Consider the following 14,595-nt stretch of genomic DNA (forward strand, 5'->3'; position numbering starts at 1 on the left):
TAGTCTGACCACTTCGGAGAGTGTTCAGTAGTTACTTCTGGCATTGTTAAAAGGCACTTGTAACCACCTACTATGTTCCGCTACTACCGGTGGTGGTTGGCTACTATACTTGCCTATGATGAATGGAATTACATTTCTCTATTGCTTTATTGTACATATTTCAGCCAGTGCACCACGGCTGGTATATCAATGCATGGATGGTGCATATAAAAGATCCCTTGCTGCTAATCGAAAAAAGTAGCACATGAAGTGGCGACAGCAGGTTTCCTCTCTCAATATCTGTGTGGTCCTTAACCATATGTTTGACACCATATAACCGTAAATAAAATGTGTTGAGTGCGTCGTTAAAACATTTCCTTCCTTCCCCTTTTATGGACCCACTCCAACCAGTGATCCATGACTGGCATATAAAACGATGTACAATGTGCTATTCAGAACTGCGCATGTAATAGATACCTTGCTGCTTTTCTAAGAGAGTTAAAGTTTGTTTAAAACATTTCTTTCCTCATTGTACATACGTATATATATATGGAAATTCTACAAAAGCAGTCTGCAACTAGTGAGATTAACAAAAGAATAAACAAATATTGAGTTCAGTAGAATAAATGTAATATAAAATATAACTTCATTCTCTGTGGACCAGACAATATTCTTCATTATGGACTTGTATTGCTGTTTATTTTTAAAATTCTTTTTACAAATTGTATTTATAAATAGAACATTTTAGTTTTTTTCCAAGACTCCATTTTTTTTAATTTATACATTTTTTTATGTCAAGCCAGACTAATATTGAACAAAATACTTGGGTATAAAAAAAATGGGGGTATACAGATATAAATAAAAATCTATAAAACTTTATGTCTTGCCTTTATGACCTTGTTTCGTCTTGATGAAGTCAAAAGACGATATATAGGAACTTTAGCATTTAGAGTTTAACATTGTGGATTTTTGAAAACTGAATCTGTCATGTTGGGCAAGACATTTAATTTGACAGAATTCTTGTTCTTCTAGCCCATTTCTGTTTCCGTTTGATACGCGACACCTGCTGTTCTTTGTGACGTCATTTGACCGAGACCGCGCCATGATGAGACTGCAGCAGGACGTAGCGGCAGACAGCATACAGAACGACAGTGACCGCGTCGCACCGCGGCTAGATCGCAGACGGGTAAGTCACATCACCCTTCATAGCCAACATAAAAAATACACACAAAAACAGTGGTACAGTGGTAGAGCATTTCAATGAGGTGCATGGGTGGTAAGATCATTTGATAAGTGCCAAAAGGATTGTATATGCCAGTGAGTCGTAGATTGTATATGCCAGTGAGTCGTAGATTGTATATGCCAGTGAGTCGTAGATTGTATATGCCAGTGAGTCGTAGATTGTATTTGCCAGTAAGTCGTAGATTGTATATGCCAGTGAGTCGTAGATTGTATATGCCAGTGAGTCGTAGATTGTATATGCCAGTGAGTCGTAGATTGTATATGCCAGTGAGTCGTAGATTGTATATGCCAGTGAGTCGTAGATTGTATTTGCCAGTAAGTCGTAGATTGTATATGCCAGTCGTAGATTGTATATGCCAGTGAGTTGTAATATGCCAGATTGTATATGCCAGTGAGTCGTAGATTGTATATGCCAGTGAGTCGTAGATTGTATATGCCAGTGAGTCGTAGATTGTATATGCCAGTGAGTCGTAGATTGTATTTGCCAGTAAGTCGTAGATTGTATATGCCAGTGAGTCGTAGATTGTATATGCCAGTGAGTCTTAGATTGTATATGCCAGTGAGTCATAGATTGTATATGCCAGTGAATTATATGAGTTTAATAAAAACAATTCTCTTGATTGCATGTCACAATGACCAAATACTTCACATCCAATAGCCAGTGATTAATTAAATCAGGGTGCTCTAGTGGTGTCATTAAAGAAAACAAAGTTTAACATACATACCAATTGCTCAATTGACTTGGATGCAAAAAAATATATATAAATTGAATCCGTGGAACATTTAGTTCAATATCATGTCAATATTTGCTCTGCAGATTTCAGAGATTACTATATGTTTTTCAAATGGTAAATAATAATTGCTAATCAATTTTCATATCGTTAATAAAAATGTTCATAACCGTGTGTACTTATTTCAGTTGTGTGGTTAATGTTTGTCACATGACTGGTATATCAAAGACTGGTATGTGCTGCTCTCTCTATGGAAAAGTACATCTAGTGGAACAATGTATCAGGTTTCCAAGTGTGACATCCAATAGCCAATGATTTCTTTTTTCATTCATATCCAGTCCTCTGATCTATGGCCACTAAATCCCATGGTCTGGCCTGAACATCCCAACAGTCGATCAGTGTTTTCACTTGGCAACAGTGGCGGCACTTTGCGGTCCTTTTCAGGAATCGATAGCTGATTGTGACAGCTAATTTGATAATGAATTTGACAGTTTTACCAACAATGAAATATTGGGATATGAATCGTAGCTTGTTTTCCTAAACAATTCTGGTCACAACAACACAGTTATTGGGAATAATGGACATAAATACTGGATATCTGGCCACAAATGCCCATAAGTAAACGCAACTTTTTAGATGATTTGCCAAATTTGAATCTATAATAACTGATCTAAAATGTCATAAAAAATTAGAAAAACCCATTACAATAATACCTACCGATTCAAATATAAACTTTATTTGATGTATTTAAAACTTAATTAATTAAAATATGTGAGTAATAGTTATGTATTTGTACACCCTCGATGTGGTTTTGGTCAAATATTTTTTAATCCAATAGTCTGAGGGTTAAACAAAACAAATTTTAATGTGTGTTTTCAGAAACAAGTGAGCCGGGTGGACCTCTTAAAGCAGTCCGAGAAGCTGATGGAGGAACTGGGCAACTCGAAGGCTTTACTCGAAATCCACTACGAGAACGAGGCAAGTGTCATGGCTGACTTAATGGCTGAAATGTAGCAAGTTATCATCTGACTTAATGGCTGAAATGTAGCAAGTTATCATCATCTTATCTGTCTGCATTTACTGAGATTAGTGCACCTGTTAGGAGTGGGATGTACCTCAGTGTTAGAGCAAGTTATCTTCTTCTTCTTCATCTGTCTGCATTTACTGAGATTAGTGCACCTGTTAGGAGTGGGATGTACCTCAGTGTTAGAGCAAGTTATCTTCTTCTTCGTCTGTCTGCATTTACTGAGATTAGTGCACCTGTTAGGAGTGGGATGTACCTCGGTGTTAGAGCAAGTTATCTTCTTCATCTGTCTGCATTTACTGAGATTAGTGCACCTGTTAGGAGTGGGATGTACCTCAGTGTTAGAGCAAGTTATCTTCTTCATCTGTCTGCATTTACTGAGATTAGTGTACCTGTTAGGAGTGGGATGTACCTCAGTGTTAGAGCAAGTTATCTTCTTCATCTGTCTGCATTTACTGAGATTAGTGCACCTGTTAGGAGTGGGATGTACCTCAGTGTTAGAGCAAGTTATCTTCTTCTTCTTCATCTGTCTGCATTTACTGAGATTAGTGCACCTGTTAGGAGTGGGATGTACCTCAGTGTTAGAGCAAGTTATCTTCTTCTTCTGTCTGTCTGCATTTACTGAGATTAGTGCACCTGTTAGGAGTGGGATGTACCTCAGTGTTAGAGCAAGTTATCTTCTTCTTCGTCTGTCTGCATTTACTGAGATTAGTGCACCTGTTAGGAGTGGGATGTACCTCAGTGTTAGAGCAAGTTATCTTCTTCTTCGTCTGTCTGCATTTACTGAGATTAGTGCACCTGTTAGGAGTGGGATGTACCTCGGTGTTAGAGCAAGTTATCTTCTTCATCTGTCTGCATTTACTGAGATTAGTGCACCTGTTAGGAGTGGGATGTACCTCAGTGTTAGAGCAAGTTATCTTCTTCTTCGTCTGTCTGCATTTACTGAGATTAGTGCACCTGTTAGGAGTGGGATGTACCTCGGTGTTAGAGCAAGTTATTATCTTCTTCTTCTTAATCTGTCTGCATTTACTGAGATTAGTGCACCTGTTAGGAGTGGGATGTACCTCAGTGTTAGAGCAAGTTATCTTCTTCTTCGTCTGTCTGCATTTACTGAGATTAGTGCACCTGTTAGGAGTGGGATGTACCTCGGTGTTAGAGCAAGTTATCTTCTTCATCTGTCTGCATTTACTGAGATTAGTGCACCTGTTAGGAGTGGGATGTACCTCAGTGTTAGAGCAAGTTATCTTCTTCTTCGTCTGTCTGCATTTACTGAGATTAGTGCACCTGTTAGGAGTGGGATGTACCTCGGTGTTAGAGCAAGTTATCTTCTTCTTCTTAATCTGTCTGCATTTACTGAGATTAGTGCACCTGTTAGGAGTGGGATGTACCTCAGTGTTAGAGCAAGTTATCTTCTTCTTCGTCTGTCTGCATTTACTGAGATTAGTGCACCTGTTAGGAGTGGGATGTACCTCGGTGTTAGAGCAAGTTATCTTCTTCTTCTTCATCTGTCTGCATTTACTGAGATTAGTGCACCTGTTAGGAGTGGGATGTACCTCAGTGTTAGAGCAAGTTATCTTCTTCTTCTTCATCTGTCTGCATTTACTGAGATTAGTGCACCTGTTAGGAGTGGGATGTACCTCAGTGTTAGAGCAAGTTATCTTCTTCTTCGTCTGTCTGCATTTACTGAGATTAGTGCACCTGTTAGGAGTGGGATGTACCTCAGTGTTAGAGCAAGTTATCTTCTTCTTCGTCTGTCTGCATTTACTGAGATTAGTGCACCTGTTAGGAGTGGGATGTACCTCGGTGTTAGAGCAAGTTATCTTCTTCTTCTTCATCTGTCTGCATTTACTGAGATTAGTGCACCTGTTAGTTGTGGGATGTACCTCAGTGTTAGAGCAAGTTATCTTCTTCATCTGTCTGCATTTACTGAGATTAGTGCACCTGTTAGGAGTGGGATGTACCTCAGTGTTAGAGCAAGTTATCTTCTTCTTCGTCTGTCTGCATTTACTGAGATTAGTGCACCTGTTAGGAGTGGGATGTACCTCGGTGTTAGAGCAAGTTATCTTCTTCATCTGTCTGCATTTACTGAGATTAGTGCACCTGTTAGGAGTGGGATGTACCTCAGTGTTAGAGCAAGTTATCTTCTTCTTCGTCTGTCTGCATTTACTGAGATTAGTGCACCTGTTAGGAGTGGGATGTACCTCGGTGTTAGAGCAAGTTATCTTCTTCTTCTTCATCTGTCTGCATTTACTGAGATTAGTGCACCTGTTAGGAGTGGGATGTACCTCAGTGTTAGAGCAAGTTATCTTCTTCGTCTGTCTGCATTTACTGAGATTAGTGCACCTGTTAGGAGTGGGATGTACCTCGGTGTTAGAGCAAGTTATCTTCTTCTTCTTCATCTGTCTGCATTTACTGAGATTAGTGCACCTGTTAGGAGTGGGATGTACCTCAGTGTTAGAGCAAGTTATCTTCTTCATCTGTCTGCATTTACTGAGATTAGTGCACCTGTTAGGAGTGGGATGTACCTCAGTGTTAGAGCAAGTTATCTTCTTCTTCATCTGTCTGCATTTACTGAGATTAGTGCACCTGTTAGGAGTGGGATGTACCTCGGTGTTAGAGCAAGTTATCTTCTTCTTCTCTGTCTGCATTTACTGAGATTAGTGCACCTGTTAGGAGTGGGATGTACCTCAGTGTTAGAGCAAGTTATCTTCTTCTCTGTCTGCATCATCTGTCTGCATTTACTGAGATTAGTGCACCTGTTAGGAGTGGGATGTACCTCAGTGTTAGAGCAAGTTATCTTCTTCATCTGTCTGCATTTACTGAGATTAGTGCACCTGTTAGGAGTGGGATGTACCTCAGTGTTAGAGCAAGTTATCTTCTTCATCTGTCTGCATTTACTGAGATTAGTGCACCTGTTAGGAGTGGGATGTGCCTCAGTGTTAGAGCAAGTTATCTTCTTCATCTGTCTGCATTTACTGAGATTAGTGCACCTGTTAGGAGTGGGATGTACCTCGGTGTTAGAGCAAGTTATCTTCTTCTTCATCTGTCTGCATTTACTGAGATTAGTGCACCTGTTAGGAGTGGGATGTACCTCGGTGTTAGAGCAAGTTATCTTCTTCTTCATCTGTCTGCATTTACTGAGATTAGTGCACCTGTTAGGAGTGGGATGTACCTTGGTGTTAGAGCACTCACCTGAAGTGCTGTGGGTCATAGGATCAGTCACCCACTGTGGACACTTAACTGTAGCCAGTCTCTATAGTGACTGTAGTGTTGATCTGCCTTTGTGGTTCTGTATAGGGTGGGGGGTATAGCCATGTGGTAAAACGCTTACGTAATCCACAAACAATCTAGGTGGACCCATTGGGCTATTTCTTGTTCTAGCCAGTGCTCCACAACTCCTGTAACAGGCTGTGGTATGTACTATCCTGTCTGTGGGATGGTGCATATAAAAGATCGCTTGCTGCTAATTAAAGAGAGTAGGTCATGGAGTTGCAGCAGCAGGTTTCCTCTCTCATCTGTGGTCTCAGTCCGTATAGCGGTATATGAAAATAAGTCTTTTCCTTCCATCCTTGAAGGGCAGGACATAGCCCAGTGGTAAAGTGTTCACTTGATGTGCAGTCGGTCTGGGATCGATCCCCTGTCGGTGGGCCCATTGGGATATTTCTCGCTCCAGCCAGTGCACCATGACTGGTATATCAAAGGCTGTGGTATGTGTTATCCTGTCTGTGGGATGGTGCATATAAAAGATCCCTTGCTGATAATCAAAAAGTGTAGTCCATGTAGTGGCGACAGCGGGTTTCCTAGATTTCAATATCTGTGTGGGTCCTTAACCATATGTCTGACGCCATATAACCGTAAATAAAATGTGTTGAGTGCGTCGTTAAATAAAACATTTCTTTCCTTCCATCCTTAGGCTTAAAACATTTGAAATCACAATACTTGTGACATGCTTTATATAATGTTCAATTCCTTTTCAGGTTGGTACCGGATTAGGTCCGACACTTGAATTCTATGCTCTGGTTTCCTGCGAAATGCAACGAGCTGACCTTGACCTGTGGAGAGGCGATGCAATTGAAGCACCTAGTCCATCTGGTAATTGCATAAAAGCTATTGACACAATTATCGTTATTTTACAGTGTCATTGCGTCAGTAGTACAGTGGTCACCCGAGTTGTGATAGATCTATTTTTGAAACCCAAAAAGGGTATTTCCCATTACAGCTGATTGTCCGCAACTGGTGTGTGGTGTCCTGTCTGGGATTTTTTAAAGGAATGGGGGGGGGGGGGGGGGGGGGGCGCATCTGCAGTATTGTTAAATACACTAACATGCGTTATATTTATTGCATTCTTCCCCCAAAACTAATAGTTAACCAAAATGGTACATCTCCCCCACTTACCGTATATCGCTGTGTATTAGCCGACTTTTTGATACAAAAATTATCAAGTCAAAGGCTGGGGTCGGCTTATCTAAGGAGTCAACATTTTATTGGAAATGTAAAGTTAGAATAGTGACGTCACGGATCGACTCGATCTATTGTCATTATTGTGCTCTGCATTTCCGCTTTCATAAAGGTTTAATATTGCATTTTAACACAAGCTATTACAAATAAAAGATATTAAAATTGTATATATATGTTCATCTTTAATAAATGTTGGTGTTTAAAAGTTATTTAGTAATATTTATCTGTTTAAACAACAATAAATGGTGACCGATCAAAACAATTTCGGAAAACTTCGCAGGTCACGTGTCATTACAAAACTGCTTACTAAACCGGTGAACACGTTAATTGTTCCAGCTTCATTTGTTTTGTTTGTCGGCTTGGGATTAATCGACACGGGTGGTTGGGTATGGTAGGGTATAGCCGACTAGTAATGAAAAGACCGATTAGCACAACCAACAATGCAAACAGTCACTGTGTTTTTAACGTGTGGCTGCAATCAAGAATGTTTAGGTATTTTCGCTATCTTGGTACTTATATTTTACGAGAAATAAATTAACCGGACACCGTTTCTATAAACAGAAATCGGCTACTGCTTCCGGATAAGTTTGCCGTGACAAATGACGTTTGAAAGCAGATGTACTTTCTCATTTTGTAGACCACACAGACATCTGACTTGGTTAGTTTTATATAGGGGGGTCGGCTTATATACAAGGTCTATAATTTTAAAGCCGATTTGGAGGGTGAAACTAGGGGGTCGGCTAATGCATGGAGTCGGCTAATACACAGCGATATACGGTAAAAGAAATACATTTAATATATTTATATGTTAAAAAACACATGATTTGGGGGCGGGGGCACTGTGAAGTCTGGAAGTGGGGTAGCACATCCCCAGCACTCCTTGGATTCACACCTGGTAATAGTCACACTGTGTACTTTGGTGTTATTAAAAAAACCCACGATTTGCTGTGGATGGCTTGAAAACTTATTAGTTTTTTCATCCTTATCTTGACTTTTGACCAATAGCATTTCTACCCTGTTACATTAGTCTGGTCAAAGAAAGAAAGCATTTACTATCACTTGACCCAAACAGGACACTCAGGGCTCATAGAAAGATTTTAGCGATTTCATTGGCTGTTGAGATGTCGAGACAAATCTAACAAAGGGTGGGGACAAATCTAATGGAAGGGGTAGGGACAAATTTTATAGAATGGGTCAAGACAAATCTAACAGAAGGGGTGGTGGACAAATCTAAGGGAAGAGGTGGGGACAAATCTAACAGAAGGGTAGGGGAGATACCATAGGTCATAGGTCAGGTTAAGTATTGATGAAAAGAGAAAACTATCCAGGTTTTCTACAGTTTTATGTTCAGAGAATTAATCGAGTGTTGTGAAACATGCTATGAGATTGCTTAACGTTAGTATTTCTATTTGGGGAATTTGTTGAGTGTTATCAACGAAACGTGCTTTGGTTTTGCTGATGTGATTTTTTAAAGACTCGTGTTTTTGTTTTTTCCAGATCCCGAGGTGAAGATAAAGTACATGAACTCGACCTGTGGTCTCTTCCCGGCTCCACTGGCTCGCAACACGAAGGCGGCCATGCTGAGTCGAATCAAGTCCAAGTTCAAATTCCTGGGCAAATTCCTAGCCAAAGCTCTTATGGATTCCAGAATGGTCAGCTGCTTGTCTTTCGTTTCTTTGTTTAATATGCCATAGGAACTCTGTAATTAAAATTTCAGATTTTCTTCATGTCTTTGGTGTATTTTTTAGTTAATGTTTATAATTATTGTATAATAATTAGAATACTAATGACAGTATACTTTTTAGGACAAACCTTGGACCAAATTTATAAAAGTTGTTTATTCCTTAGGCATGTGTAAGTTTTCTGCCATTAATATTTAATAGTATAAGATAAATGCAGATGCTTAGCCAGTAGCACAACTATATATGATGTTTTCGTTCAAAAGTTAAATGCATACCTGCGATTCCCATCAACGTTTTGCTAGAGGCTTATGCTCATCAGACAACTACCTGGACTAAGACACAATGGTCTCACATAGTCTGCGGTTTTGCTCCTATTCGAACTGCATAATGCCGACAAGACCATCTTATTTACTGGTATTTACTGGTGCACATTTTCATACTATTACAGAGTCGATCATTGTGTCAAGGTTTATCCGGTATGCATGAGGTAAGCATTACGGTGACCACATTGGAAAGTATTCATTGGTGTGTTTTTTCCGTTATAAAATGAGACATTGTTTATCTCTTTGTTCCGCTCAGGTCGACTTGCCGTTGAGTCCTGTGTTCTACAAGTGGATGTTGGGACAGGAGCACAGTCTGACATCGTCTGACCTACAGCACATTGACCCGGTTCTCTCCAGGTCGTTCAGACAGCTGGAGGACATTGTCCACCACAAACGACGAATACTCGCCGACAAGTCACATGTAAGCATAGTGGTGTCGTTGTATAATAAAGACTTTTGAGGTTTAAGGCAGAGTTCGACAAATCCGCTAGCCCGACGCCCGTGGCTAGTGGTTTTTAAGTTCGGGCTAGTGGTTTGCACCTCCCTCCTTATCGCTCGATCGTGTGTTGTTGTTTTTTTTGTTTGTTTTTTTCTCTCGGCTGAAATTTCGTTTAATAAATTTGATTGTGATGTTTGTCATCGAATAATATCAACAACGCAATCAATATATAATAATAATCCACTTGAATTAGGTCTGCAAACTGCAGTAACATGCTATCTCTACATCGCCACAGTTACAGCATGCATTGTTTATTTTTGCCCTTTCAAGTTTTTGGCACAGGAAATAAGTCTAATTACATGCGTGTTTTGATTGGTTGGACACGTCACGTGGTAGTTAATCTCGCACATATGTTTTAGGCCAAGAACTTGGAAATCACCAATCGCGACGACAGGTTAATCTCAATCAAGTAAACCCCAGTCATGCTTTGAATTTCAGTTTGTTTTATTTACCTATTGTTTTCTAATTTAACTCTTCGCTGACATGTGGTTATCGGCAATCAGGAAAACAATTTACTTTAATGGTGGCAAAAGTACCGTATTTTCCCCACCTCTATTTTAAAGAAATATTTCTTGGAATTAGTTTCAGGTTAGGGTTAGGGTTAGCGATAGTTATATACAATATATTTTAAAACAATTTGTTCTGTAAAACCAACATGAAGTTTATATTTCGTAATCCAGTATCGCTATGTTTTGCCTTTGAAAAATTAGACATTTTGACTATTCTGTATAAAATTTCTTCCACACGGGTGCTTTTGATGGTGCTTTTGGAAGAAATATAGCACAGAAGACAGAATGAGGCATCATGGGACTAAATCTTCGTTTTATTCCGTACACGTTCGGTTCATTCCGTCAAAATACACCCTATGAGATTTATAAGTATTAAAATGCAGTTTCACTTGTTGATCCACTGCATGGTCGAGTGGATACAGTGGTCGGCTACAGTCCCGATGGTCTGGAGTTCGAATCCAGGCCTAGCACTACATCGTTTGTAGTGTTTAATGCAATACTCAGTTCATATGGTTAATTCAATACCCCAATAGTGGGGAAAATACGGTACTCTTTCCCCGATACAATATGATACCTTTTTTGTTCATTAATTAACAACGGATTAGATGTCGCCGTTATATTCTTTTGATATCAGTCCGACACGGGATAATGCCCTGTATTTGAGCAATTGGCATCACCGTCCCTGGCGACATAAATAGTAGGGCCCTAAATGTATAACCCACTACCGAATACACTGAACCATGTATTACCGTGTGTCACACTGTCGTACCCTCATTTAAATTTAATTATTTTGAGAGTGGTTTTAGATATCAACCATGAGTTTGCTCAATTATTTTTCCCCGGAGGCAGGGCAAAAGCGAAAACGGAACAATGACAATGGATCACACTTGACAAAAAACCAAACGTATAACACGACAAAAAACTGAAAGTTACAACATGTTATACTCGAAAATGTGTTATGTTACAAAAATTATATAAAAATCCAACTATAATTGATCAGGAATTTGGCTAGTACTTTATCTTGGTGGGCTAGTGGTTTTCACAAACCCACTAGCCCTGTGGCTTTTAAAAATATTTGTCATACTCTGTTTAAGGGCTGCACTTTTGCCAGATATTTTATCGAGGATACATGATGTGATCTATTAAATCAGTTAGGTTTAGGAGTACAATTCCTCCCTACACTCTCCCTCTAAGGCCGATTTTCTTTAAATATGTGATTTCCAGTCCACATCCACACGTTAGGACGAGTACAATTTTTTTGATCCTTGAACAAAATTAGTCATTATTACTGGGGGAGGTGGATGGGAGAGTATGTAGGAAGGTTTATTTGCTATCTGTTTCTTTATTTGCTGTTATTGTGGAGAGCTTATTTGTAGTCTGTTTTTATGAACAGTTTTATTATTTTCTGTTTTTATGTATTAGCTAGTTTAAAAAATCACCTGTTCCACGGTTTCTGACTAGTTCTTTCTTCTGCCTGTTGGTCAGATGGACTGTTTTAGTGTTTCAGCTATGGGGTGTAGCTTAGCGGTAGAGGCTCGCCTTAGGTGCCAGTCGCATTTGATGAACTCGGGTTTTTCACCATCTTTACTAGTGCCCCATAACCGTTACATCAAAGACCTGACTTGTCTGTGTAATAGTGCATATGAAAGATAACTTACTGGTGTTTGAATGTAGTATTCTTTCTCACCCCTTCTCTCTCTCTGTCTCGCCTCTCTCTGTCTCTCTCTTTCCATCTCTCTTTCTCTCTCTCCATCTCTCTCTCTCTCTCTCTCTCTCTCTCTCTCTCTCTCTCTCTCTCTCTCTCTCTCTCTCTCTCTCTCTCTCTCAGAATGTTAGTATTGCGTCTGTTGTTTCAGACGGAGGAGAGTCGTAAGCTGGCCCTCGACAGTCTGTCTTTGGACGGGTGCTGTGTGGAGGATCTCGACCTCTACTTCATCCTGCCCGGCTTCCCCGCCGTTGAGCTCAAGAAGGGCGGAAAGGACGTTCGCTGTACTCTAGATAATATAGATGAATATCTTCAGGTAACTATAATATAGATGAATATCTTCAGGTAACTATAATATAGACGAATATCTTCAGGTAACTATAATATAGATGAATATCTTCAGGTAACTATAATGAATATCTTCAGGTAACTATAATATAGATGAATATCTTCAGGTAACTAATATAAATGAATATCTTCAGGTAACTATAATATAGATGAATATCTTCAGGTAACTAATATAAATGAATGTCTTCAGGTAACTATAATATAGATGAATATCTTCAGGTAACTAATATAAATGAATATCTTCAGGTAACTATAATATAGATGAATATCTTCAGGTAACTATAATATAGATGAATATCTTCAGGTAACTATATATATAGACGTAATATCTTCAGGTAACTATAATATAGACGAATATCTTCAGGTAACTATAATATAGACGAATATCTTCAGGTAACTATAGACGATATATCTTCTGATATATATAGACGAATATCTTCAGGTAACTATAATAGACGAATATCTTCAGGTAACTATAATATAGATGAATATCTTCAGGTAACTATAATATAGATGAATATCTTCAGGTAACTATAATGAATATCTTCAGGAATAATGTAGACGAATATCTTCAGGTAACTATCTTCAGGTAACTATAATGTAGACGAATATCTTCAGGTAACTATAATGTAGACGAATATCTTCAGGTAACTATAATGTAGACGAATATCTTCAGGTAACTATAATATAGATGAATATCTTCAGGTATATAATATAGGTAACTAATGTAGATCAGGTAACTATAATATAGATGAATATCTTCAGGTAACTATAATATAGATGAATATCTTCAGGTAACTATAATATAGATGAATATCTTCAGGTAACTAATATAGGTAACTATAATGTAGACGAATATCTTCAGGTAACTATAATATAGATGAATAGCTTCAGGTAACTATAATATAGACGAATATCTTCAGGTAACTATAATGTAGACGAATGTCTTCAGGTAACTATAATATACCGTAGCCTGTACGAATAAGCCCTGAAAACTTCCCGTTTATAAGTCGACCCATGAAAAACTAACTATAATGAGAACAATATTTGACAAAAGAAAATTATTTTACAAACTTCTTCAGGTAACTATAATCAGACTAGACGAATATCTTCAGGTATAGTACTACAGATGGTTTTGTGCACAGACAACAACTTTATTTATAAACACTGACAACAGATCACTACGATAAAACTGAAAGTATCACGTTTTGCCGCCATATTAATACATGTAGACTGGAAAGTACACTGGTTTTTGTAAAATGATTTGTGTCCCTATTGCTCTAGATAAGTGAACTGCAGAGATCAGTCTATTTTAACTATAATAGTAGATTCGAAGTTATATCCAAAACATTGTTTGAACAACCATTAATGCCAGTAACTATAGGCATAGTAGACGAATATCTTCAGGTAACTATAATGTAGACGAATATCTAAATCAGGTAACTATAATTGTAAAATAATCCCTAAAACAGAATATTTTTTGGTGAATTTTTTTTACCCTCTTATAAGTCGACCCCCCAAGTTATAAAATAATTTTTGAATATTATAGGCTATACAGGAATAACTATAATGTAGACGAATGTCTTCAGGTAACTATAATGTAGACGAATGTCTTCAGGTAACTATAATATAGAGGAATATCTTCAGGTAACTATAATAGACGAATATCTTCAGGTAACTATAATATAGATGAATATCTTCAGGTAACTATAATGTAGATGAATATCTTCAGGTAACTATAATGTAGACGAATATCTTCAGGTAACTATAATGTAGACGAATATCTTCAGGTAACTATAATGTAGACGAATATCTTCAGGTAACTATAATGTAGACGAATATCTTCAGGTAACTATAATGTAGACGAATATCTTCAGGTAACTATAATATAGATGAATATCTTCAGGTAACTATAATATAGGTAACTATAATGTAGATGAATATCTTCAGGTAACTATAATATAGATGAATATCTTCAGGTAACTATAATATAGATGAATATCTTCAGGTAACTATAATATAGATGAATATCTTCAGGTAACTATAATATAGGTAACTATAATGTAGATGAATATCTTCAGGTAACTATAATATA

General features: G+C 38.1%; 1 protein-coding gene across 3 annotated transcripts in view; it reads left to right on the forward strand.

Annotated features, from left to right (window-relative positions):
* LOC121369166 (E3 ubiquitin-protein ligase TRIP12-like) overlaps positions 1 to 14,595 on the forward strand; it is a 129,485-nt gene that overhangs the window by 98,628 nt on the left and 16,262 nt on the right. For all 3 annotated transcript variants that reach the window (XM_041494070.1, XM_041494078.1, XM_041494088.1), the window contains 6 exons: positions 1,012 to 1,165; positions 2,832 to 2,930; positions 6,954 to 7,068; positions 8,932 to 9,086; positions 9,696 to 9,860; positions 12,304 to 12,468. In XM_041494070.1, coding sequence (XP_041350004.1) covers positions 1,012 to 1,165; positions 2,832 to 2,930; positions 6,954 to 7,068; positions 8,932 to 9,086; positions 9,696 to 9,860; positions 12,304 to 12,468 — 853 coding nt within the window. The remainder of the gene's footprint in view (positions 1 to 1,011; positions 1,166 to 2,831; positions 2,931 to 6,953; positions 7,069 to 8,931; positions 9,087 to 9,695; positions 9,861 to 12,303; positions 12,469 to 14,595) is intronic.

Source organism: Gigantopelta aegis, chromosome 1, assembly GCF_016097555.1.
Source record: "Gigantopelta aegis isolate Gae_Host chromosome 1, Gae_host_genome, whole genome shotgun sequence".
Lineage (NCBI taxonomy): Eukaryota > Metazoa > Mollusca > Gastropoda > Neomphalida > Peltospiridae > Gigantopelta > Gigantopelta aegis.